The sequence below is a fragment of the Labrus mixtus genome, chromosome 3, assembly GCF_963584025.1.
Source record: "Labrus mixtus chromosome 3, fLabMix1.1, whole genome shotgun sequence".
NCBI lineage: Eukaryota > Metazoa > Chordata > Actinopteri > Labriformes > Labridae > Labrus > Labrus mixtus.
This window is the reverse complement of record NC_083614.1, coordinates 35,130,209-35,157,708: the sequence shown is the minus strand read 5'-3', so window position 1 is coordinate 35,157,708 and position 27,500 is coordinate 35,130,209. Positions and strand designations below refer to the sequence as shown.

Sequence of the window (27,500 nt, the reverse complement as noted above, 5' to 3'; positions counted from 1 at the left end):
ACATGTGGATCAGAAAAAGAACATGAGCGGGAAACATCAGATTAAACACAGTGGTGTGCCTGAAGGCACTAACAGAGGGAGCTCAGTGAACACGGTCCTGGTTTTAAAGAACACAGAAGTGAACGACTCAGATGTAAACTCCCCTTCTGTGACTCCCCCTCTATGACGGCGCCTCTGTGACTCTCCCTCTATGACTCCCCCTTTATTACAGCGTCTCTGTGACTCCCCCTCTGTGACTCCCCCTGTATGACTCCCCCTCTCTGATTCCCCCTCTGTGACTCTCCCTCTCTGACTCCCCCTCTGTGACTCCCCCTCTGTGACTCCCCCTCTATGACCCCCCTCTATGACTCCCCCTCTCTGATTCCCCCTCTATGACTCCCCCTTTGTGACTCCCACTCTGTGACTCCCCCTCTATTACTGCGCCTCTGTGACTCCCACTCTGTGACTCCCCCTCTCTGACTCCCCCTCTGTGACTCCCCCTCTATTACAGCGCCTATGTGACTCCCAGTCTGTGACTCCCTCTATCTGACTCCTTCTCTGTGACTCCCCCTCTATGACTCCTCCTCTGTGACTCCCCTACTCTGACTCCCCCTCTCTGACTCCCCCTCTGTGACTCCCCTCTGTGACTCCCGCTCTGTGACTCCCACTCTCTGACTCCCCCTCTATGACTCCCCTCTGTGACTCCCCCTCTGTGACTCCCCCTCTCTGAATCCCCCTCTGTGACTCCCTCTATCTGACTCCCCCTCTGTGACTCCTCCTCTCTGACTCCCCTACTCTGACTCCCCCTCTCTGACTCCCCCTCTGTGACTCCTCCTCTGTGACTCCCCTACTCTGACTCCCCCTCTCTGACTCCCCCTCTGTGACTCCCCTCTGTGACTCCCCCTCTGTGACTCCCACTCTCTGACTCCCCCTCTGTGACTCCCCCTCACTGAATCCCCCTCTGTGACTCCCCCTCTATGACTCTCCCTCTCTGACTCCCCCTCTCTGACTCCCCCTCTGTGACTCCCCTACTCTGACTCCCCCTCTCTGACTCCCCCTCTGTGACTCCCCTCTGTGACTCCCCCTCTGTGACTCCCACTCTCTGACTCCCCCTCTATGACTCCCCTCTGTGACTCCCCCACTGTGACTCCCCCTCTCTGAATCCCCCTCTGTGACTCCCTCTATCTGACTCCTTCTCTGTGACTCCCCCTCTGTGACTCCTCCTCTCTGACTCCCCTACTCTGACTCCCCCTCTCTGACTCCCCCTCTGTGACTCCTCCTCTGTGACTCCCCTACTCTGACTCCCCCTCTCTGACTCCCCTCTGTGACTCCCCCTCTGTGACTCCCACTCTCTGACTCCCCCTCTGTGACTCCCCCTCTCTGAATCCCCCTCTGTGACTCCCCCTCTATGACTCTCCCTCTCTGACTCCCCCTCTCTGACTCCCCCTCTGTGACTCCCCCTCTGTGGCTCCCCCTCTATGACTCCCCCTCTCTGATTCCCCCTCTGTGACTCCTTCTCTCTGACTCCCCCTGTATGACTCCCCACTGTGACTCCCCCTCTGTGATTCCCACTCTCTGACTCCCCTACTCTGACTCCCCCTCTATGACTCCCCCTCCCTGACTCCCCCTCTGTGACTCCCCCTCCCTGACTTCCACTCTGTGACTCCCCCTCTGTGACTCCCCCTCTATTACAGCACCTCTGTGACTCCCAATCTGTGACTCCTAATCTGTGACTCCCCCTCTGTGATTCCTCCTCTCTGACTCCCACTCTGTGACTCCCCCTCTCTGACTCCCACTCTATGAATCTCCCTCTCTGACTCCCCCTCTCTGACTCCCCCACTGTGACTCCCACTCTCTGACTCCCCCTGTATGACTCCCCCTCTGTGACTCCCACTCTCTGACTCCCCCTGTATGACTCCCCACTGTGACTCCCCCTCTCTGAATCCCCCTCTGTGACTCCCCCTCTATGACTCTCCCTCTCTGACTCCCCCTCTGTGACTCCCCGTCTATGACTCTCCCTCTCTGACTCCCCCTCTCTGACTCCCCCTCTGTGACTCCCCCTGTGTGGCTCCCCCTCTATGACTCCCCCTCTCTGATTCCCCCTCTGTGACTCCCCCTCTGTGACTCCCCCTCTGTGACTCCCCCTCTATGACCCCCCCTCTCTGACTCCCCCTCTGTGACTCCCCCTCTATGAATCTCCCTCTCTGACTCCCCCTCTCTGACTCCCCTACTCTGACTCCCCCTCTATGACTCCCCCTCCCTGACTCCCCCTCTGTGACTCCCCCTCCCTGACTTCCACTATGTGACTCCCCCTCTGTGACTTCCCCTCCATTACAGCACCTCTGTGACTCCCAATCTGTGACTCCCAATCTGTGACTCACCCTCTATGACTCCCCACTGTGACTCCCCCTCTGTGACTCCCCCTCTCTGACTCCCACTCTGTGACTCCCCCTCTATGACTCCCCCTCTATGACTCCCACTCTCTGACTCCCCCTCTGTGACTCCCCCTCTATGACTCCCACTCTGTGACTCCCCCTCTGTGACTCCCACTATCTGACTCCCCCTCTCTGACTCCCACTCTGTGACTCCCCCTCTGTGACTCCCCCTCCCTGAATTCCACTCTATGACTCCCCCACTGTGACTCCCCCTCTATTACAGCACCTCTGTGACTCCCAATCTGTGACTCCTCCTCTCTGACACTCCCTCTGTGACTCCTCCTCTCTGACTCCTCCTCTGTGACTCCCCTACACTGACTCCCCCTCTGTGACTCCCCCTCTGTGACTCCCCACTGTGACTCCCCACTGTGACTCCCCCTCTGTGATTCCCACTCTCTGACTCCCACTCTCTGACTCCACCTCTATGACTCCCCTCTGTGACTCCCCCTCTATTACAGCACCTCTGTGACTCCCAATCTGTGACTCCTCCTCTCTGACTCCCCCTCTCTGACTCCCCCTCTGTGACTCCCCCTGTGTGGCTCCCCCTCTATGACTCCCCCTCTCTGATTCCCCCTCTCTGACTCCCCCTCTGTGACTCCCCCTCTATGAATCTCCCTCTCTGACTCCCCCTCTCTGACTCCCCTACTCTGACTCCCCCTCTATGACTCCCCCTCCCTGACTCCCCCTCTGTGACTCCCCCTCCCTGACTTCCACTATGTGACTCCCCCTCTGTGACTTCCCCTCCATTACAGCACCTCTGTGACTCCCAATCTGTGACTCCCAATCTGTGACTCCCCCTCTGTGATTCCTCCTCTCTGACTCCCACTCTGTGACTCCCCCTCTCTGACTCCCACTCTGTGACTCCCCCTCTATGACTCCCCCTCTATGACTCCCACTCTCTGACTCCCCCTCTGTGACTCCCCCTCTGTGACTCCCCCTCTATGACTCCCACTCTCTGACTCCCCCTCTGTGACTCCCACTATCTGACTCCCCCTCTCTGACTCCCACTCTGTGACTCCCCCTCTGTGACTCCCCCTCCCTGAATTCCACTCTATGACTCCCCCTCTGTGACTCCCCCTCTATTACAGCACCTCTGTGACTCCCAATCTGTGACTCCTCCTCTCTGACACCCCCTCTGTGACTCCTCCTCTCTGACTCCTCCTCTGTGACTCCCCTACACTGACTCCCCCTCTGTGACTCCCCCTCTGTGACTCCCCACTGTGACTCCCCACTGTGACTCCCCCTCTGTGATTCCCACTCTCTGACTCCCACTCTCTGACTCCACCTCTATGACTCCCCTCTGTGACTCCCCCTCTATTACAGCACCTCTGTGACTCCCAATCTGTGACTCCTCCTCTCTGATTCCCCCTCTGTGACTCCTCCTCTCTGACTCCCCCTCTGTGACTCCCCCTCTATGACTCCCACTCTCTGACTCCCCCTCTATGACTCCCCTCTGTGACTCCCCCTCTGTGACTCCCACTCTCTGACTCCCCCTCTATGACTCCCCTCTGTGACTCCCCCTCTGTGACTCACCCTCTATGACTCCCCACTGTGACTCCCCCTCTGTGAGTCCCCCTCAATTACAGCACCTCATTGACTCCCAATCTGTGACTCCTCCTCTCTGACTCCCCCTCTGTGACTCCTCCTCTCTGACTCCCCCTCTGTGACTCCCCCTCTATGACTCCCCCTCTCTGACTCCCCCTCTGTGACTCCCCTACTCTGACTCACTCTCTATGACTCCCCCTCTCTGACTCCTCCTCTCTGACTCCCCCTCTGTGACTCCCCCTCTCTGACTCCCACTCTGTGACTCCCCCTCTGTGACTCCCACTCTGTGACTCCCCCTCTATGACTCCCTCTCTATGATTCCCACTCTCTGACTCCTGCTCTGTGACTCACCCTCTGTGACTCCCCCTCTATGACTCCCACTCTCTGACTCCCCCTCTGTGACTCCCACTCTCTGACTCCCCCTGTATGACTCCCCACTGTGACTCCCCCTCTGTGACTCCCCCTCTATGACTCTCCCTCTCTGACTCCCCCTCTGTGACTCCCCCTCTATGACTCTCCCTCTCTGACTCCCCTTCTCTGACTCCCCCTCTGTGACTCCCCCTGTGTGGCTCCCCCTCTATGACTCCCCCTCTCTGATTCCCCCTATGTGACTCCCCCTCTGTGACTCCCCCTCTGTGACTCCCCCTCTATGACCCCCCCTCTCTGACTCCCCCTCTGTGACTCCCCCTCTATGAATCTCCCTCTCTGACTCCCCCTCTCTGACTCCCCTACTCTGACTCCCCCTCTATGACTCCCCCTCCCTGACTCCCCCTCTGTGACTCCCCCTCCCTGACTTCCACTATGTGACTCCCCCTCTGTGATTTCCCCTCCATTACAGCACCTCTGTGACTCCCAATCTGTGACTCCCAATCTGTGACTCCCCCTCTGTGATTCCTCCTCTCTGACTCCCACCCTGTGACTCCCCCTCTCTGACTCCCACTCTGTGACTCCCCCTCTATGACTCCCCCTCTATGACTCCCACTCTCTGACTCCCCCTCTGTGACTCCCCCTCTGTGACTCCCCCTCTATGACTCCCACTCTCTGACTCCCCCTCTGTGACTCCCACTATCTGACTCCCCCTCTCTGACTCCCACTCTGTGACTCCCCCTCTGTGACTCCCCCTCCCTGAATTCCACTCTATTACAGCACCTCTGTGACTCCCAATCTGTGACTCCTCCTCTGTGACTCCTCCTCTCTGACTCCCCCTCTGTGACTCCCCTACTCTGACTCCTCCTCTATGACTACCCCTCTCTGACTCCCCCTCTGTGACTCCTCCTCTCTGACTCCCCCTCTGTGACTCCCCTCTGTGACTCCCCCTCTCTCACTCCCCCTCTGTGACTCCTTCTCTCGGACTCCCCCTCTATGACTCCCCATTGTGACTGCCCCTCTGTGATTCCCACTCTCTGACTCCCCCTCTCTGACTCCCCCTCTGTGACTCCCCTACTCTGATTCCCCGTCTATGACTCCCCCTCTCTGACTCCCCCTCTGTGACTCCCACTCTCTGACTCCCCCTCTGTGACTCCCCTTTGTGACTCCCCTCTCCCACTCCCCTTCTGTGACTCCTTCTCTCTGACTCCCCCTCTTTGACTCCCCACTGTGACTCCCCCTCTGTTATTCCCACTCTCTGACTCCCCCTCTCTGACTCCCCCTCTGTGACTCCCCTACTCTGATTCCCCCTCTATGACTCCCCCTCTCTGACTCCCCCTCTGTGACTCCCTCCACCTCTGACTCCCCCTCTATGACTCCCCCTCTATGACTCCCCCTCTGTGACTCCCCATCTCTGACTCCCCCTCTGTGACTCCCACTCTCTGACTCACCTCTGTGACTCCCACTCTGTGACTCCCCCTCTATGACTCCCCCTCTGTGACTCCCACTCTCTGACTCCCCCTCCCTGACTTCCACTCTGTGACTCCCCCTCTGTGACTCCCCCTCTATTACAGCACCTCTGTGACTCCCAATCTGTGACTCCCCCTCTATGACTATCCCTCTCTGACTCCCCCTCTGTGACTCCTCCTCTCTGACTCCCCCTCTGTGACTCCCCTCTGTGACTCCCCCTCTCTCACTCCCCCTCTGTGACTCCTTCTTTCTGACTCCCCCTCTATGACTCCCCACTGTGACTCCCCCTCTGTGATTCCCACTCTCTGACTCCCCCTCTCTGACTCCCCCTCTGTGACTCCCCTACTCTGATTCCCTCTCTATGACTACCCCTCTCTGACTCCCCCTCTGTGACTCCTCCTCTCTGACTCCCCCTCTGTGACTCCCCTTTGTGACTCCCCCTCTCCCACTCCCCCTCTGTGACTCCTTCTCTCTGACTCCCCCTCTATGACTCCCCACTGTGACTCCCACTCTATTACTCCCCCTCTGTGACTCCCCCTCTATTACAGCACCTCTGTGACTCCCAATCTGTGACTCCCAATCTCTGACTCCCCCTCTGTGACTCCTCCTCTCTGACTCCCCCTCTGTGACTCCCCTACTCCTACTCCCCCTCTATGACTCCCCCTCTCTTACTCCCCCTCTATTACAGCACCTCTGTGACTCCCAATCTGTGACTCCCCCTCTATGACTACCCCTCTCTGACTCCCCCTCTGTGACTCCTCCTCTCTGACTCCCCCTCTGTGACTCCCCTCTGTGACTCCCCCTCTCTCACTCCCCCTCTGTGACTCCTTCTTTCTGACTCCCCCTCTATGACTCCCCACTGTGACTCCCCCTCTGTGATTCCCACTCTCTGACTCCCCCTCTCTGACTCCCCCTCTGTGACTCCCCTACTCTGATTCCCTCTCTATGACTACCCCTCTCTGACTCCCCCTCTGTGACTCCCCTTTGTGACTCCCTCTCTCCCACTCCCCCTCTGTGACTCCTTCTCTCTGACTCCCCCTCTATGACTCCCCACTGTGACTCCCACTCTGTTACTCCCCCTCTCTGACTCCCCCTCTGTGACTCCTCCTCTCTGACTCCCCCTCTGTGACTCCCCTACTCTGACTCCCCCTCTATGACTCCCCCTCTCTGACTCCCCCTCTGTGACTCCTCCTCTGTGACTCCCCCTCTGTGACTCCCCCTCTCCCACTCCCCCTCTATGACTCCCCCTCTGTGACTCCCACTCTGTTACTCCCCCTCTCTGACTCCCCCTCTGTGACTCCCACTCTGTTACTCCCCCTCTCTGACTCCCCCTCTGTGACTCCTCCTCTCTGACTCCCCCTCTGTGACTCCCCTTTGTGACTCCCCCTCTCCCACTCCCCTTCTGTGACTCCTTCTCTCTGACTCCCCCTCTATGACTCCCCACTGTGACTCCCACTCTGTTACTCCCCCTCTGTGACTCCCCCTCTATTACAGCACCTCTGTGACTCCCAATCTGTGACTCCCCCTCTATGACTACCCCTCTCTGACTCCCCCTCTGTGACTCCTCCTCTCTGACTCTCCCTCTGTGACTCCCCTCTGTGACTCCCCCTCTCTCACTCCCCCTCTGTGACTCCTTCTCTTTGACTCCCCCTCTATGATTCCCCACTGTGACTCCCCCTCTGTGATTCCCACTCTCTGACTCCCCCTCTCTGACTCCCCCTCTGTGACTACCCTACTCTGATTCCCTCTCTATGACTACCCCTCTCTGACTCCCCCTCTGTGACTCCCCTTTGTGACTCCCCCTCTCCCACTCCCCCTCTGTGACTCCTTCTCTCTGACTCCCCCTCTATGACTCCCCACTGTGACTCCCACTCTGTTACTCCCCCTCTCTGACTCCCCCTCTGTGACTCCTCCTCTCTGACTCCCCCTCTGTGACTCCCCTACTCTGACTCCCCCTCTATGACTCCCCCTCTCTGACTCCCCCTCTGTGACTCCTCCTCTGTGACTCCCCCTCTGTGACTCCCCCTCTGTGACTCCCCCTCTCCACTCTCCCTCTATGACTCCCCCTCTGTGACTCCCACTCTGTTACTCCCCCTCTCTGACTCCCCCTCTGTGACTCCCCTTTGTGACTCCCCCTCTCCCACTCCCCTTCTGTGACTCCTTCTCTCTGACTCCCCCTCTATGACTCCCCACTTTGACTCCCCCTCTGTGATTCCCACTCTCTGACTCCCCCTCTCTGACTCCCCCTCTGTGACTACCCTACTCTGATTCCCTCTCTATGACTACCCCTCTCTGACTCCCCCTCTGTGACTCCCCTTTGTGACTCCCCCTCTCCCACTCCCCCTCTGTGACTCCTTCTCTCTGACTCCCCCTCTATGACTCCCCACTGTGACTCCCACTCTGTTACTCCCCCTCTCTGACTCCCCCTCTGTGACTCCTCCTCTCTGACTCCCCCTCTGTGACTCCCCTACTCTGACTCCCCCTCTATGACTCCCCCTCTCTGACTCCCCCTCTGTGACTCCTCCTCTGTGACTCCCCCTCTGTGACTCCCCCTCTGTGACTCCCCCTCTGTGACTCCCACTCTGTTACTCCCCCTCTCTGACTCCCCCTCTGTGACTCCCCTTTGTGACTCCCCCTCTCCCACTCCCCTTCTGTGACTCCTTCTCTCTGACTCCCCCTCTATGACTCCCCACTGTGACTCCCCCTCTGTGATTCCCACTCTCTGACTCCCCCTCTCTGACTCCCCCTCTGTGACTCCCCTACTCTGATACCCCCTCTATGACTCCCCCTCTCTGACTCCCCCTCTGTGACTCCCTCCCCCCCTGACTCCCCCTCCCTGACTTCCACTCTGTGACTCCCCCTCCCTGACTCCCCCTCTGTGACTCCCCTACTCTGACTCCCCCTCTATGACTACCCCTCTCTGACTCCCCCTCTGTGACTCCCCTCTGTGACTCCCCTCTCTGACTCCCCCTCTGTGACTCCTTCTCTCTGACTCCCCCTCTATGACTCCCCACTGTGACTCCCCCTCTCTGACTCCCCCTCTGTGACTCCCCTACTCTGACTCCCCCTCTCTGATTCCCCCTCTGTGACTCCCACTCTGTGACTTCCCCTCTATGACTCCCCACTGTGACTCCCCCTCTGTTATTCCCACTCTCTGACTCCCCCTCTGTGACTCCCCCTCTGTGACTCCCCTACTCTGACTCCCCCTCTCTGACTCCCCCTCTGTGACTCCCCCTCTGTGACTCCCCCTCTATGACTCCCCCTCTTTGACTCCCCCTCTGTGACTCCCCCTCTATTACAATACCTCTGTGACTCCCACTCTGTGACTCCCCCTCTATGACTACCCCTCTCTGACTCCCCCTCTGTGACTCCTCCTCTCTGACTCTCCCTCTGTGACTCCCCTCTGTGACTCCCCCTCTCTCACTCCCCCTCTGTGACTCCTTCTCTTTGACTCCCCCTCTATGATTCCCCACTGTGACTCCCCCTCTGTGATTCCCACTCTCTGACTCCCCCTCTCTGACTCCCCCTCTGTGACTACCCTACTCTGATTCCCTCTCTATGACTACCCCTCTCTGACTCCCCCTCTGTGACTCCCCTTTGTGACTCCCCCTCTCCCACTCCCCCTCTGTGACTCCTTCTCTCTGACTCCCCCTCTATGACTCCCCACTGTGACTCCCACTCTGTTACTCCCCCTCTCTGACTCCCCCTCTGTGACTCCTCCTCTCTGACTCCCCCTCTGTGACTCCCCTACTCTGACTCCCCCTCTATGACTCCCCCTCTCTGACTCCCCCTCTGTGACTCCTCCTCTGTGACTCCCCCTCTGTGACTCCCCCTCTGTGACTCCCCCTCTCCACTCTCCCTCTATGACTCCCCCTCTGTGACTCCCACTCTGTTACTCCCCCTCTCTGACTCCCCCTCTGTGACTCCCCTTTGTGACTCCCCCTCTCCCACTCCCCTTCTGTGACTCCTTCTCTCTGACTCCCCCTCTATGACTCCCCACTTTGACTCCCCCTCTGTGATTCCCACTCTCTGACTCCCCCTCTCTGACTCCCCCTCTGTGACTACCCTACTCTGATTCCCTCTCTATGACTACCCCTCTCTGACTCCCCCTCTGTGACTCCCCTTTGTGACTCCCCCTCTCCCACTCCCCCTCTGTGACTCCTTCTCTCTGACTCCCCCTCTATGACTCCCCACTGTGACTCCCACTCTGTTACTCCCCCTCTCTGACTCCCCCTCTGTGACTCCTCCTCTCTGACTCCCCCTCTGTGACTCCCCTACTCTGACTCCCCCTCTATGACTCCCCCTCTCTGACTCCCCCTCTGTGACTCCTCCTCTGTGACTCCCCCTCTGTGACTCCCCCTCTGTGACTCCCCCTCTGTGACTCCCACTCTGTTACTCCCCCTCTCTGACTCCCCCTCTGTGACTCCCCTTTGTGACTCCCCCTCTCCCACTCCCCTTCTGTGACTCCTTCTCTCTGACTCCCCCTCTATGACTCCCCACTGTGACTCCCCCTCTGTGATTCCCACTCTCTGACTCCCCCTCTCTGACTCCCCCTCTGTGACTCCCCTACTCTGATACCCCCTCTATGACTCCCCCTCTCTGACTCCCCCTCTGTGACTCCCTCCCCCCCTGACTCCCCCTCCCTGACTTCCACTCTGTGACTCCCCCTCCCTGACTCCCCCTCTGTGACTCCCCTACTCTGACTCCCCCTCTATGACTACCCCTCTCTGACTCCCCCTCTGTGACTCCCCTCTGTGACTCCCCTCTCTGACTCCCCCTCTGTGACTCCTTCTCTCTGACTCCCCCTCTATGACTCCCCACTGTGACTCCCCCTCTCTGACTCCCCCTCTGTGACTCCCCTACTCTGACTCCCCCTCTCTGATTCCCCCTCTGTGACTCCCACTCTGTGACTTCCCCTCTATGACTCCCCACTGTGACTCCCCCTCTGTTATTCCCACTCTCTGACTCCCCCTCTGTGACTCCCCCTCTGTGACTCCCCTACTCTGACTCCCCCTCTCTGACTCCCCCTCTGTGACTCCCCCTCTGTGACTCCCCCTCTATGACTCCCCCTCTTTGACTCCCCCTCTGTGACTCCCCCTCTATTACAATAGCTCTGTGACTCCCACTCTGTGACTCCCCCTCTATGACTCCTCCTCTATGACTCCCCCTCTCTGACTCCTCCTCTATTACAGTACCTCTGTGACTCCCAATCTGTGACTCCTCCTCTCTGACTCCCCCTCTGTGACTCCTTCTCTCTGACTCCCCCTCTATGACTCCCCACTGTGACTCCCCCTCTGTGATTCCCACTCTGTGACTCCCCTACTCTGACTCCCCCTCTCTGACTCCCCCTCTGTGACTCCCACTCTGTGACTCCCCCTCTGTGACTCCCCTCTGTGACTCCCACTCTGTGGCTCCCACTCTCTGACTCCCCGTCTATGACTCCCCTCTGTGACTCCCCCTCTGTGACTCCCCCTCTCTGACTCCCCCTCTGTGACTCCCCCTCTCTGACTCCCCCTCTGTGACTACCCCTCTCTGACTCCCCCCTCTGACTCCCCCTCTGTGACTCCTTCTCTCTGACTCCCCCTCTGTGATTCCCACTCTCTGACTCCCCCTCTCTGACTCCCCCTCTGTGACTCCCCCTCTCTGACTCCCCTTCTGTGACTCCCACTCTGTGACTCCCCCTCTATGACTACCCCTCTCTGACTCCCCCTCTGTGACTCCCCCTCTATGACTACCCCTCTCTGACTCCCCCCTCTGACTCCCCCTGTGACTCCTTCTCTCTGACTCCCCCTCTGTGATTCCCACTCTCTGACTCCCCTTCTCTGACTCCCCCTGTGACTCCCCTACTCTGACTCCCCCTGTCTGACTCCCCCTCTGTGACTCCTACTCTCTGACTCCCCCTCTATGACTCCCACTCTCTGACTCCCCCTCTCTGACTCCCACTCTCTGACTCCCCCTCTGTGACTCCCTCTCTCTGACTCCCCCTCTGTGTGTTTATGTTTTCTGTATGAAGCTGAGTGTGGGGAAGCTGTTCTCCCAGCAGACTTTGCTCTCAGTGAATCAGAACTCTGGCTCATGAAGAAACATTAGAGTGAGAGCTCTTCCTCTGGATGCTGCTAGTGTAACCGTTGTGTTTCTCTGCTGGACTATGGAGGGTGTGTGTCTGTCTCAGATGTTTATGGTGCAGGAAGAATGCCACAACAGCCGGAGTTGCTCTCACTCTGGATCTCTTTCCTTTTTATTCTGGTGTATAATACAAAAGCACACAATCAGCATTGATATGCAACTGCAAGGACTCACATCTTCAGCTCAGGAGAGATTCCTTTTTCTTTTTAAGAATATTTTTACATAACATCATGAAATCATATCAATTAAATACATTTTTAGCACAAGTGATCGTATAGTGGAATTTTACTTGTCTTTGAGTACCAAATAAGAGCATTTTCAATTTTTATCTGTATATAAACATACCAAAATCATTTTAACACATAACCATCAATGAAGTGCATTTTATAGCTTTTTACAATTAACACAAACAACAGGAATTTACAGTTCACTTTTTATGTAAAACTAATTTAACCATGCCTACCTGGTGTATATTACAAAAGCACACAATAAGCATTGATATGCAACTGCAAGGACTCACATCTGTATAACACAAAAACATGCACGCAAGAGCATTGACGTGAGCATCACAGCCACGAGGAAGCAGCTAACTGGTAAGCTAACTAGCATTAGCTCGGCATGTAAACAAACTGAAACTCGTAAAATAAAATAAACATTTCTACACATAAATGTCCGAAACTCTAACAGTACATTCTAAACGGGTTCATGGACAAAATACATGTTACCTAAAGTTTTTGGAACAGTTTTAAAACATTAAACAGAGACATGTTGGTCGCAGCACTAAACACACATACGTACGGTGGCCAGCTAGGAGCCCTACAGTTGCGTTATTAAACCACCAGGCGGCAACAAAGTAACATAAATATGACAGACACATTCATTTTGTAGAAATTCAAAAGAGGTTCATTCTAACTCTGTTACACTAGCTTCATGCTAACAGTTCTACGCTGCAACATCACAACAACAGCAACACAACATTATGAAATCAGCACAACAGCACGACAATATATCATACAAACGTATCCAAAGCAACAAGAAAACAGCCAGAGTCTCCGTTTATAATTCATGCAGCTCGTTAATAAGCTAGCTAACGTGCTAACAGCTAACATCATCACCATCATCATCATCATCATCAGTTTACAGGGAGTGTGATCAGTGTTCTACTTTTACCTCTAAAAACAGGATTGGATGATTTGTTTTGTTACGTTTAATTCTGACACACTTTCTTTAAGCTCCTTACAGAAACTTTTAACATGCCTCTGCTTTACTCGCCACGTTTCCCATGATGCCTCAGGACACAACGGCCTCATGAGGGGTGAGAGGGAGAGCATTCAGCTGAGTAGAACAAAGTCAAAGGAACTGAATCAGCTGATTGTATAGTTCTGTCCCTCAGGAAACATTCCCTGCTTCAGTCTGCAGAAAGTTACAGACACAGATTTTCCACATCATCTTCATCCCAACAGCCTCGTGTTTGTAACAGAGCATCTTTGTTCTGTAATCCACTTCGATATGTTCTAATTCTGTTTCTGTCCTCCCTCTCCTGCTCGTCCTCCGGGTCTTCCTGCTGGTTCTGCTCCTGCTCCTCCCTGGTTCTGAGTAGAACCCGTTCCACCTGCAGATGCTGACCGGGGTTCCAGAGTCCAGTCTGTCCGATCTGTTGCTGACGGTTCTCCGGCGGTCCGGTTGGAGGGATGGGACTGTGGTTCTGTGTCGAGGTTGGGAGGAGTCTGGAGGTATCCTGCGGCTCCTGGATCAGACCAGTAGTGGTGCATCATGGGATGGTGGGAGCGGTGCTGCCTGGCGCCTGCGCGCTGTCTTGAACCTGACACAGTCGTCACATGACGATACTCAGATCCACGATTTCCTGTCACGACACTTCAGACAGAACCAGTCCTCACCCGCGTCTGTGCTCCTTTTTGGAGCAGACCCTCAATGCGCGGCAGGTGTTCTACGCAGTGCCCAAGACTTGGGACTCACGCTACCCATGATGCACTGGGTTCTAGGCAAGCCGCTAAGCCCTGATGCACTGCACGCCATTGGACTGCCGCTCGGCCTGCTGGCCTACGGAGAGGTACAGAGGAAACCCCTCGAGTTTTATGTCAGAGATGCTCTGCAGCTCATCTCCAGGGCCATCACCACAGCAACCATGGTGAGACCGGACCTGGCTCTGATCCAGAACACGGTGAACTGCTACGACACGCCTGAACACCAGGTACCATCATCAGGACAGTACCTGACCAGGTGAGAACCAACATGTGAACATTATACTTAGAAATGTATTTAATCAGCCGTCATGTTACTTTGCTGCTGTTGAAGTTGTTTAATAATTTAATATTTTCTCCTGGGTCTGAGATTAAATCAAACAGCAACCTCAGGTGTTGAAACATGAAGCCGATGCTCAAGTGTAACATCCTGCAGTTCCTGGAGTGTCCACTAGAGGCTGTCTGCAGAAGCACAGGAAGTCACATACACACCCATTCTAAAAAGCCTGTTTTTACAGCAGAGATTAACATGTTTACAGTCTGGTTCAAAAAACCAAATAGGTGTGATTAGCTCATGTCTCGATGGACACACACTGTACGGGGGGGGGGGGTGAATGTTTTGATGACTCATCAGTTTTGATTTGAAGAAGGATAAGAGTTATTCACAATAAGGCGTGTAGCTGGGTGACATCACTCAGACTTCAAACATTCATATTTACAGTCTGTGGACGTATGAGTGTGTAGTCAGCTGGTGGAGGTGATCAGCTGGTGGAGGTGATCAGTTGGCGGAGGTGATCAGCTGGTGGAGGTGATCAGCTGGTGGAGGTGATCAGCTGGCAGAGGTGATCAGTGAGCATTGCTGCAAATTTCTATTTCAAATATTTACATGTTTCTGCAGCAGCTGTTTGCATCTTAATCACCTCAACCCCTTCAGCTACCTCTTTGATCCTCTCCTTCAGGGGGGAGGAGTTAACACACACACACACACACACATTCATATATTTATGAATACAGTCGGTGTGTTTTTCTGTCTGTGTAAATAAAAAGATGATGAAGGTTTAACTTTTATTCATGAAGAGATTTATTACAGAGCCTGAAGCTCTCTCTCACTCTCTCTCTCTCTCGCGCTCTCCATTTCTCTTGCTCGCTCTCTTTCTGTTACTGTTACTCTTACTCTCGCTTGATCTCTGGCCAGCACTCTCTCTCACTCTCTCTCACTCTCTTTTTCTCTCAGGACACATTGCTAGTTGCAGGACACATTGCTGGCTGTGGTATGAAACTCTGCAGCAGGGTCTGTGTTTTTGAGATTTCTCGTCTGGCAGCAGGTTTGAGGAGGATAAAAGGTTTAACTGCTGCGTTCAGTTCCTGACAGAAAAAAAAAGATCAAACACTTTCTCGGTAAATGAAAAAACATTCAGAGTGAAAGATAAAATCCTCTGAGGATGGATTATCTGCTGCAGAAGAAGAAAAAAACCATAGAATACAGAGCGTGAAGAGGAACAGAGAGTTCAGAGTGTTAATATGAACCCAGATCACACACTGACTCATCACAGTGACACCTGAATCCTTCAGAACCTGAGCAGAACCAGGTCAGGAGGACCAAACCACTGAGGATCACAAACATTCACATTCCTGCAGGTTCTGCCCGAAATGTCGACATGTTTGTCCTGTTAACTGTGAGATAATTGATTCTCAAACTGTGAATAATGAGCTGCTGTGTGATGAAGGTCACTCCTCATCATTTCCTCTGTGAGGACCTCACCCTAACACAGGTGTTCAGTTCACACCTGTCAGCCATAACCAGCAACATATTTAAGTGTCAGAATTAGAAACATGTGTCTGACTTCACATATGTGCCCACATAATTCATCTGTTTGAACAGAGGTGTGTATGTATTCTTTTCCTGCAGGTTTCTGTCCAACACGTCTTTCTTAGGTCTGACAGGTCCGGTCCGGGTCCACCTGAACCGGTCTCAGGTGGTGACCTCACAACGTTTCCACATCTGGAGCCTGCGACGTGACGTGCTTGGTCAGCCCACCTGGGTGACTGTAGGCAGCTGGGAGGGGGGGGAGCTGAAGGTGGAGGACCAGGGAGTCTGGCAGGGACCCAAACCTCCCCACAGGACGGAAGGCGGGGGCGGGAGGACCAGGGGGCGCTGGAGGCCGGGGATGCCAGTGGCGGGTAGCCGAGTCCGTGTGGTTACCCTGGTTGAACATCCCTTTGTGTTCACACGGGACGTGGATGACGAAGGGAGCTGCCCTGCTGGTCAGTTCTGCCTGGATGCCAGCACCAACAGCTCAGAGACCCTGCATAGGTTTTTCAGGGAGGTGGCCGGTGGGAACGGCAGCTTCCTGCCTGCAGAGTACAGCAAGTGTTGCTATGGATACTGCATCGACCTGCTGGAGAAGCTGGCCGAGGATCTGGGCTTCGAGTACGATCTCTATATCGTTGGAGACGGGAAGTATGGAGCGTGGAAGGCTGGGCGCTGGACCGGGCTGGTAGGAGATCTTCTGAATGGACTTGCAGATCTGGCTGTCACCTCCTTCAGTATCAACTCAGCGCGGAGCCGGGTCATCGACTTCACGTCACCCTTCTTCTCCACTAGCCTGGGAATCCTGGTGCGCAGTAAGGACACGGCAGCCCCCATTGGAGCCTTCATGTGGCCCCTGCACTGGTCTATGTGGGTGGGCATCTTCTTGGCGTTACATATCACAGCGCTCTTCCTAACGCTGTATGAGTGGAAGAGTCCGTATGGCATGACGCCTCATGGGCGCAACAGGATCAGGGTATTCTCGTACTCCTCTGCCCTGAACCTCTGCTATGCCATCCTGTTTGGACGCACCGTGTCCTCCAAGACCCCCAAGTGCTGGACTGGCCGCTTCCTAATGAACCTGTGGGCAATCTTCTGTTTGCTGGTGCTGTCCAGCTACACCGCCAACCTCGCCGCCGTCATGGTGGGAGAGAAGACTTTCGAGGAGGTTTCAGGGATCCACGATGCCAAGGTAAGAATCCTTGAAAACTCCTTGAAAGTTTTGATTCCAAGTTTTAATATCTGCTCTCCAGAGACTCCCAAAAAAATGTTACAGAAACAGAAGCTGAGAGACGGAAATATTTTGCGAATATATTTTGCGAATATATTCTACTCAACGAATACTATTGCGAATATATTCTACTCAACTCACCAAAAAACAACAACACAACTAAAACACAACTTGATGGTTGCTTTGCTTGAAATGAGAAGTCAATGTTCAAAACAAATACATTTCTTTAGAAGAATTTATTCAGGATAAAACTCTGGATTAAAGCAACAAACTAGTTCATTGAGAAAGTCGCCCTGGCTGCATCATTATGTTCAACAACATACGACACAAACTAAGCCACAGCTTGCTGTCTTCTTTGAATAAACACTAAGCAAGAAAAGTAAATCTTCAAACGAAAAGATAATTTTTCCTAAAAAAAAATCTCTTTTAGGATTAAAAATTCGGATTACTCTGCATTTACAGTGCAATAAAGCTGGTTTATTGAAGGCCTCACACAGGGCACCATTTGTTGGAGTTTTATCAAGTCAAATTTGGTTATATCCTTTAATAATTATATGTAATTATTTATTAATATAAATGACAATGTTATTCAACCACATTTAATTGACTCAGGGGCAAAATAACCAAAATATCACTAAAATTAGTCTCAAATTAGTTACTTAATTACTAATATTATTAATAATTAATTAATAATTAAAATAAATAAGACTTTGATTCAACAGCAGGTACACTGGTCTTTCTGAATGTGAAAACATTTAACTGAAAGTACACTAGCATAGCATTGAATTAAAACACAGAGGCGAACATGGCGGTTCAGCAACAAAAACAAATGCAGCAGCTTACAGCAGATAATAAACAGAATGTGACGTTCAGTCAACAATAATTCACAATTATCAGTTGTTATAGAATAAACCTTCCTAAAATATTCTGTGCCCAGACTAAAGTCTTACTTGGAATCACTTTTCTGATGACTGTTTCAAGGTTCGGTTGGTCTTCAATCTATTGAATCAACAGATTCAGGCAGGTTTCTGTGGCAGATGAAAAGAGACGGAAGCAGGAGTCAGATTTGAGACAAGAGCAATGCTCTGTTGTCTTTCTGGTGGTAGGAGTAGATTTTCCTTGGTGTATTCTTCTTCAGGTAACAGTGGCTCTCTGTAGCACTCCTGTCCAGTTGCGTTCACCGACGTTGACAAAAATAATAGGAAAGACTCTCTCTGTGCTCGAACCAGATAGTAACTGATTGAGTCAAAACTCTTAAAGCAGACCTTGGAGGTAGGCCAGGTTGGAATGCATGTCTCCCCTGAAGCTGGAAGCTTGTGAAGAGAGGTATCCTCTGGTGTAGGGAGACCACACGTGAAGAGATCGAACAATGAGAGGTGGCTGCTTTTATTGACCCTACACTTGACACCTATGTGTTAGATGTTGCAGAGCATGCTGGGAGTAAGAGTCATTTAAGTACTCGTACTAAGGTTTCTGTGGCTACAGGCCGGACCTTTGTTTCAACACATGGAGATCCCAGCATGATCAACAACACACCTGATCAACAACACACCTGATCAGTGACACCTGATCAATAACACCTGATCAACAACACACCTGATCAGTTACACCTGATCAATAACACACCTGATCAACAACACACCTGATCAACAATACACCTGATCAACAACGCACCTGATCAAGAACGCACCTGATCAACAACACACCTGATCAACAACACACCTGATCAACAACACACCTGATCAATAACACATCAGGGGTCTGTTCTACGAAGAGAGACCAACAGACCACGGTCTCTGTGGGTCCAGCTTCACTAACCCTAACATCATAGAGCATGATTAACAGTCACAAGAAGCCGCTTATCAACCTGATAATTAACCCTCGAGTGTCAGAGAGCGCGTTCACATAAAAGGGGCGGAGTTAGCTTCATATAACCTAACCTAAAATCACAATCATCACTGCGTCTCCCGTCAGCAGATCGTCATATCTAACAAACTCTGAACAAACTATATTAATAATATAAAGAGGTTTAAAACAAACCCAGAGACTAAAGTTACACAGATGCAGAAAAAAGAAACATCAGAGAGTATTAATGTCCAAACTACAGATCAGCTCTGATGATAACAGACAGAGCGGCATGGAGACACTGTTGGGCCACGCAGGCTTAGGACAGTCAAACCATGGACTTGGGCCTTTAAGATCACCAAGAGGCCCAAAAGGACTCTTTATCCCAGAATTCCCTGCGGTACTTCACACCTACGTGTGACGTAAAGGGGGGACCGGAACCTGAGGGAGACCCCACAGGAAGGCGGCCAGGTGATAAAACTCTGAGACTCCCCTTGTTCTCTCTCTTTCCACGCGCTGACTTAAGTGCTCGGAGACCAAAGCTCACCTCCTGTTTTCTGCAACAATCTTCCTTTGTTTTAAGTTTTGGCGCGCAGGTAATCCGCGGCCGGCAGTGTTCCAAATTCCGAGCTCGGATTGTCCAGTGAACGCATCTCAGTTTCTCGGAGAGCGTTAGGCTATAACAGTTTATCAGAAAGATAACGGTCTTATTCTGTCCTGCACGAAAGGACATAAACGGACATCTTTCCCCTCGACGGAGAACCAACGAAGCCGCTCTTGCCGTAAGGGACCCTCGCCGCCATCAGACGCCTCTACACCAGGACAGACAGAAGATCTGTTTTATCACCGGACTCCTTTTTCCTTCACGGATCGCAGGCAAAGCGATTCACAAGTGAGGCTTAATTAGGTCTGGGCAGAATTAGCTTTAGAGAGTGTTTTTAACAATTGATTGATTGAAGCAGAAACTGTAATTTTTATCTTTGTTGGACCGTCGCGTCCTGAGTTTTACCTGTTTAAAACTCTTGTTGTTCCCATTTCGGACCGCTGCGTCCTATATGTGTTTAGCGTAACAGCGTTATAACCGGGTATTACTCTTCTGATCAGAAAGGCCAGTGTAAGTCGTATTAACTTGAATTCGGCCACTGGTTTGATTCTGTGAATGAAGGGAATTACTCCGAGTTGTGGTGCGGGATTCGGACTGTGATCCGGCCTCTTCAGGCACGCATTTCTCTCCTCCTCTACGCTCCTTTTTATCCTCTTTTCTTCCCCCATTACGCACATAGGCTACACACCCACACACATAGAGATCTATACACTCGCGGCCATCCAGACGCCTCAGAGACACAGATCGTGTAGGGCCGAACTCGGTCTCTTTTAGACATTAAGGCCACATTAGGTCTTTGTTAGGTGTGTGCCATCGTAAGGGCGACCACGTGGGACGAAGCAATCTCCCCCTTTTCTTCTTCCCCCCCTCTCTCTCTTTCTCACACACACACACACACACACACACACACACACACACACACACACACACACACACACACAAACACACACACACACACACACACACACACACACACACACACACACACACACACACACACACACACACACACACACACACACACACACACACACATTCACACCTCATTCACAAGGTGTGCTTGATAATGTTTGTTTGCTTAGATTAGTTTATAATAGTTATTTGTTTGATTAAGTTCATTGATTTTGGATTGATGTTGCTTTGTTTAAATAAATTCTGTTATAATTTAAGAGAGCAGTTGTTTGTGATTACTGGTGTATTTGCATTGTGATATAAGCTGGGTGCGAAGGCTTTGTGTACGGATTTCACGCCTTCAATTTATTAAATATAGTTATTAATTATTAATAATATTAGTAATTAAATAACTAATCTGAGACTGATTTGAGTGATATTTTGGTTATATTTCCCTGAGTACAGGGTGGTGCCCCAAAACGAGATTAAACATAGTTTAATGATATTTTATTTATATTATTAATAATTAGAAATAATTATTAAAGAATATAACCAAAGTTGACTTGATACAACCCCAACATGGTGCCCCGTGTGAGGCCTTCAATAAACCTAAGCTTTATTGCACTGTAAATGCACAGTAATCCGAACTGAAATCCTAAAAGGGATCTTTTTGAAGAAAATTATATTTTCTTTACATTTTTTGTTGTTTAAGCAAAGCAGACATCAAGCTGTGGCTTAGTTGTGTTGTATGTTGTTGGTTAACAGTTAAAGCAATAACTGTTGTCCCCTTTGTGTCCATACAACAATTGGACACAAGGATGCAGCTAGTGTGACTTTCTCAATGAACTTGATTTGTTGTATTAATCCAGATTTTGATCCTGAAGTATTCTACTAAAGGATTGTGGTGCTCCTTGTTGTTTGAGAGCCATTTGGCCAGATGAGAGTGTAACCTCATCATTGTCGCATAGCCAGCTGTCCGAGAGGTGTGAGTTCCTCCCTTCCTTTGAAGACTTGAGGTGTGAATCCCCTCTCTTATCTTCCAGGATAGACTGCAGTGATCAATTGTGAAACCTAGATAAGATTTGCTCTGGTGTTGATCTAGCTTTGTTTAGCTTAGCGTTTTTTAACAGTAATCCACTGTGGTTCCATTTTATCACGAAAATGTGTACCAAGACCCTAGGTGAGCCGGGAGCTGAGACTCCTTTTGGATCAGACGACGGAGCACTGCAAGAAACTGCTGCCGGTCTGACGAACCTCTCCTCAGAGGAGAGTGCCAACCTATATAGCTATTCAATTAGCATTAGGGATAAGAAATTAGAGGAGCTAGTTGATCTTGTCAACCACAGAGCCAGGATCACCCCTAATAAAGACAGAATGTATGCAGAAGACATACATCAACTATGGGCCAAGGCTCACTGTGGATCTGACGATCCACCCCTTCAAGACGTAGTTGCTAATCTTATCCACCTCCCTATAGAGCAGCTCGACAGTCTGAACTCCTACACCCTCAGCACATGTGAAGAGAAACTAAAGGGCTTGGTTGAATATGCAAATCAACCAACTGGGAAGCCAACACGCACAACTTCATATGTTCTAGGCAAAATTCTCCTCCTTTATCAGCGCAAATCAAATGTGCAGAACGAGATACACCGGGCACAGCTAGCCCGGGTACAAGAAGAAGGACAGATCCTGCGGGACGACTTCGAAAGATTGCAGGATAAACTAAAGACCTTGCAGGAAAATTGCATGGCCCTGCAGGAGGAGAATAAAACACTGCATGAAAGCAGCAAATCGGCCGAACAGAAGAAACGAAGTGACATGGTACCCAGATTTCAGGATAGGCAGATAAGTACTGCAGCCCCCATGTCAGCTGAGGAAACCTCAGACGAAGGATGGGAGACTGAACCAAGCACATGGAGGAGGGAGACAGACATGTTGAAGGATCTGGAGGAGAGGGGAAGATACCGCCGGGTCGACCCAAGCACAAAAGCGCACACGTCCTCAGACTACCCGGTAAAGAGCTGGGTGAGTAAAGATGAAGGGCGCCACGCCTCCCCAGACCATGAAGCACCGTCATGGGGAAATGCCCCAAGGCCCCCGCGTTCTGCAATACGCTTTGAGCCAAGAGAACCCTCACCCCGCAGGAAGAGGGACTTCACGCCCCCTAGAGACAGGGAGGAGGCACGGGTCCAATCGGGCACCGAATATTACCTGTCCCATGATAGACGGCCACGTCTGAGCCGAACACAAACCCCGCCACGGTTGCAACCGTACTACCGTGACAACCACAGGGCTTACGAGTCGTCAGACGACTCGGACGGCCCTCGCCAGCCTTCGGGTCAGGGTCTGCGAACCAGGCAGATAGAACCTCAGGCCAAAGATCTGAAGCGTTTTGACCCAGATAGCCCAGATTCAAGTATTAACGACTACCTTAGAGAAGTCGACCATTGTCTCCTTGACCTGCCTCATGCGTCCTCACAGGAAAAACTGAAACGGATCTGGAAGACTACGGCTAGGAGTGTCCGTGCTTTCATGGGGACACTCCCACCAAAGGTCCGATCCTTGCAGAAAGGAAACAAATCTGTTAGTCAGCACTTACAAACTGCCAAGCAGATAGTGTTGGACATGTTTGAATTAATTCAGGGAGTACAGGTAAGCATGGAGCAAGACATATCGTCAGGATATGACTCCGATCCTGGACCAAGCCCCTCAAGAGATCAAACAACCCTGCTGAAAAAGCTCAGTAAAGAACCGAGCAGCCAGGACAACCCAAGGACTGAAGAAATAAGTCTATTTTTCCCTGATTTTGACTGTGGAGCCCCCCTCCTTGGGGAAACACCCCAGTTCCCTGACAGCTGTGACACCCTTTCACACCTTCACAGGTTGGAATCACCACATAGGAAGGGGGGTGACTTCTCGGCCCCCAGAGGCAGAGATAACACCCGGCCCCCTCCTGCTACCTGTAGGTTCCCATCGCAGGATTCACAGCTGAGGAATATCCAAACCTCAGATGACTCGGATGGCTCCCTTTTACCCAGAGATCAAAGAATGCGCATAAGGCTCATTGAATCTATGGCACAGGATGTAGAGCGGTTTGACCCAGATAACTCAGACCGCTGCATCGATGATTACCTCAGAGCGATTAACCTGTGTCTCAGTGATGTACCTGATGCATCCACAAGAGAAAAACTCAGGCTGATCTGGAAGACAACTTCCAAGAGTGTCCGTAACTTCACGACTACCCTTCAGCCTGAGATCAGATACCAGTACTCTGCGCTCTGCAATGCTTTGCGCCAGGAATACTCCACCTACATTGACCCTGCATCTGCCCTTCTTAGTGCTTTCAGTGTCCTGCACCAGAAGCACGAGGCCCCCAAAGATTATTACTGGCGCCTAAGATCTGCATATTTCCAGGGACGTGAGGCTCCAGGATTGGAAGAGAACCAAACTTTTAAGTCCATCTTCATGCACAATCTGCATGGCTGCGTGCGGTCAGATGTCACCCTGCATAGTCGTACACATCAGTTTAGTATGAAAGAGATCAAGAAATTCGCACAGGTGGTTTGGCAGACACGCTTATGTCACGTGACACGTGAGGGCAACAAGAGACCACATCACTGGCAGAATAGAGAACAGAGCCAGGGGGGTGAACGTGGGACTCAACCACAGAGTAGGTTCCAGCCTGGAGAACTGAGAACTACCAGATCCAAACGGAACTCTCGGGATGGCCGTAGCCTGAGACAGAAGGGTCGGTATAACCGGAGTTCCTACGAGCTCCCTAAGGAAGCAAGTTCTGCCAGGGAGTTGGAGCGCATGAAAGAGGTGGCAGGTCAGGGGGCCTCCCTCACTTACAGAGAACCCGATTCTGACTCCACATAGGAGTGGGGTATAGCCTCCATTCTGGAAACACAACAATGTCGCTCTACCGACATGAATGTTTCCTAGTCCCTGTTTTGTGTTTTGACATTGGTAGGGAGACACATAATGTACATGTACATTTACACACCTACATGCCACAAACACCTTCCCACAGGCTTACTCCTGCCCAGGCTAGGAGTTCACAAATCTACACCTGATACTCTTCTCTTTCTCTCCTCCTCTTGTCTGTTTGTTTCATTTGTTTTGTTAAAGAATGCACCTTGAGTAGCAAAGCTTTGCTAATGCCTGGTTATGTTGTATGCCTAGCTTTAGACATAATTAGACAGTCTGCCCAGACTTTGCCTCAGTGTCTGCCCAGACCGAATGCCTCTCAAAATGTATGGACTGTTGCTCACTAACTATTTGAACGTTTGTCTCCTAACACATGGACTGTTGGCCCTATTTGCCCTAAAGACTGTGACCCGCAATCCCATTCTTCAGGACAAAGGGGGGATGTTGGGCCACGCAGGCTTAGGACAGTCAAACCATGGACTTGGGCCTTTAAGATCACCAAGAGGCCCAAAAGGACTCTTTATCCCAGAATTCCCTGCGGTACTTCACACCTACGTGTGACGTAAAGGGGGGACCGGAACCTGAGGGAGACCCCACAGGAAGGCGGCCAGGTGATAAAACTCTGAGACTCCCCTTGTTCTCTCTCTTTCCACGCGCTGACTTAAGTGCTCGGAGACCAAAGCTCACCTCCTGTTTTCTGCAACAATCTTCCTTTGTTTTAAGTTTTGGCGCGCAGGTAATCCGCGGCCGGCAGTGTTCCAAATTCCGAGCTTGGATTGTCCAGTGAACGCATCTCAGTTTCTCGGAGAGCGTTAGGCTATAACAGTTTATCAGAAAGATAACGGTCTTATTCTGTCCTGCACGAAAGGACATAAACGGACATCTTTCCCCTCGACGGAGAACCAACGAAGCCGCTCTTGCCGTAAGGGACCCTCGCCGCCATCAGACGCCTCTACACCAGGACAGACAGAAGATCTGTTTTATCACCGGACTCCTTTTTCCTTCACCGATCGCAGGCAAAGCGATTCACAAGTGAGGCTTAATTAGGTCTGGGCAGAATTAGCTTTAGAGAGTGTTTTTAACAATTGATTGATTGAAGCAGAAACTGTAATTTTTATCTTTGTTGGACCGCTGCGTCCTGAGTTTTACCTGTTTAAAACTCTTGTTGTTCCCATTTCGGACCGCTGCGTCCTATATGTGTTTAGCGTAACAGCGTTATAACCGGGTATTACTCTTCTGATCAGAAAGGCCAGTGTAAGTCGTATTAACTTGAATTCGGCCACTGGTTTGATTCTGTGAATGAAGGGAATTACTCCGAGTTGTGGTGCGGGATTCGGACTGTGATCCGGCCTCTTCAGGCACGCATTTCTCTCCTCCTCTACGCTCCTTTTTATCCTCTTTTCTTCCCCCATTACGCACATAGGCTACACACCCACACACACAGAGATCTATACACTCGCGGCCATCCAGACGCCTCAGAGACACAGATCGTGTAGGGCCGAACTCGGTCTCTTTTAGACATTAAGGCCACATTAGGTCTTTGTTAGGTGTGTGCCATCGTAAGGGCGACCACGTGGGACGAAGCAATCTCCCCCTTTTCTTCTTCCCCCCCTCTCTCTCTTTCTCACACACTCACTCACACACACACACACACACACACACACACACACACACACACACACACACACACACACACACACACACACACACACACACACACACACACACACACACACACACACACACACACACACACACACACACACACACACACACACACACACACACACACACACACACACACACACACACACACACACACACACACACACACACACACACACACACACACACACACACACACACACACACACACACACCTCATTCACAAGGTGTGCTTGATAATGTTTGTTTGCTTAGATTAGTTTATAATAGTTATTTGTTTGATTAAGTTCATTGATTTTGGATTGATGTTGCTTTGTTTAAATAAATTCTGTTATAATTTAAGAGAGCAGTTGTTTGTGATTACTGGTGTATTTGCATTGTGATATAAGCTGGGTGCGAAGGCTTTGTGTACGGATTTCACGCCTTCAATTTATTAAATATAGTTATTAATTATTAATAATATTAGTAATTAAATAACTAATCTGAGACTGATTTGAGTGATATTTTGGTTATATTTCCCTGAGTACAGGGTGGTGCCCCAAAACGAGATTAAACATAGTTTAATGATATTTTATTTATATTATTAATAATTAGAAATAATTATTAAAGAATATAACCAAAGTTGACTTGATACAACCCCAACAACACTAAACATTCATATGAAAATATCATTCAAAGACATCAGAAGATATTCATCATTTAACATCTTAAAAACACTTTTTTAGTCTCTGTGTCTGGATGAAGGATGATATCAGTTTAAAAAAATAATTCACTTTACAGACTATAATGTTATTATACAGGACTCCTCCCCCCTCTTCATCAAGACATCTGATTGGTCAGTGGGCGGAGACTTCCACATGTTGATCTCTTATCTCCAACATAATCCTAACCCATTTACATTACTTTGACTTTACCTAAACCTGACCTAGACTTTACCTTGACTCAACATTCTTCTTGGTGGTGTCTCAGCTGCATCACCCCTCGTGGGGTTTCAGATTTGGGACGGTGAGGGAGAGCAGTGCAGAGGACTACATGAAGAAGAGTTTTCCTGAGATGCACGAGTACATGAGACGATTCAATGAACCGACTACACCTGAAGGCGTCGCCACTCTCAAGTAAGACACACACCCACACACACGCACACACGTTTCCAGGAGACAAACCCATACGTCTGAGCGGCTGCTGAGAACCTGCTCAGGTAAACCAGCAAACAAACTGATGGAAAGGAATTGACAGAGTGGCTCAGTTGCTGTTTTCTACAACATTTCTTGAATCTGAGAACATTTTTTCCAAGTTATCACGACAACACCCAGACATTCCGTAAAGTTGCCAGAGGTGCAAGTTGCAGAAACTGCTTGTGGCAATGGTGAATGGTTCTTCCTGTTTAAAGACAGACTTTTCTGAGCAACCATATGTCTCTGTATGCTGTTGTTGATAGTTGCCGGCTGCTGTAGTTGAGGTGTTAACCATGTTGCTACAGTTGATGTCCACATGCACTATTGCCATACCGTTGGGTGGTGCTAGTTGCTCTGTACATTGTTAATGTAGTTGTTGTCTTTAGTTACTGTAGTTGTTGTCTCTGGTTGCTGTAGTCGTTGTCTTTGGGGTTGCTGTAGTTGTT

General features: G+C 51.1%; 1 protein-coding gene across 1 annotated transcript in view; it reads left to right on the top strand.

Annotated features, from left to right (window-relative positions):
• grin3bb (glutamate receptor, ionotropic, N-methyl-D-aspartate 3Bb) overlaps positions 1-27,500 on the top strand; it is a 41,227-nt gene that overhangs the window by 4,048 nt on the left and 9,679 nt on the right. The window contains exons 2-4 of the mRNA XM_061034778.1: positions 13,522-14,162; positions 15,813-16,905; positions 26,849-26,994. Coding sequence (XP_060890761.1) covers positions 13,522-14,162; positions 15,813-16,905; positions 26,849-26,994 — 1,880 coding nt within the window. The remainder of the gene's footprint in view (positions 1-13,521; positions 14,163-15,812; positions 16,906-26,848; positions 26,995-27,500) is intronic.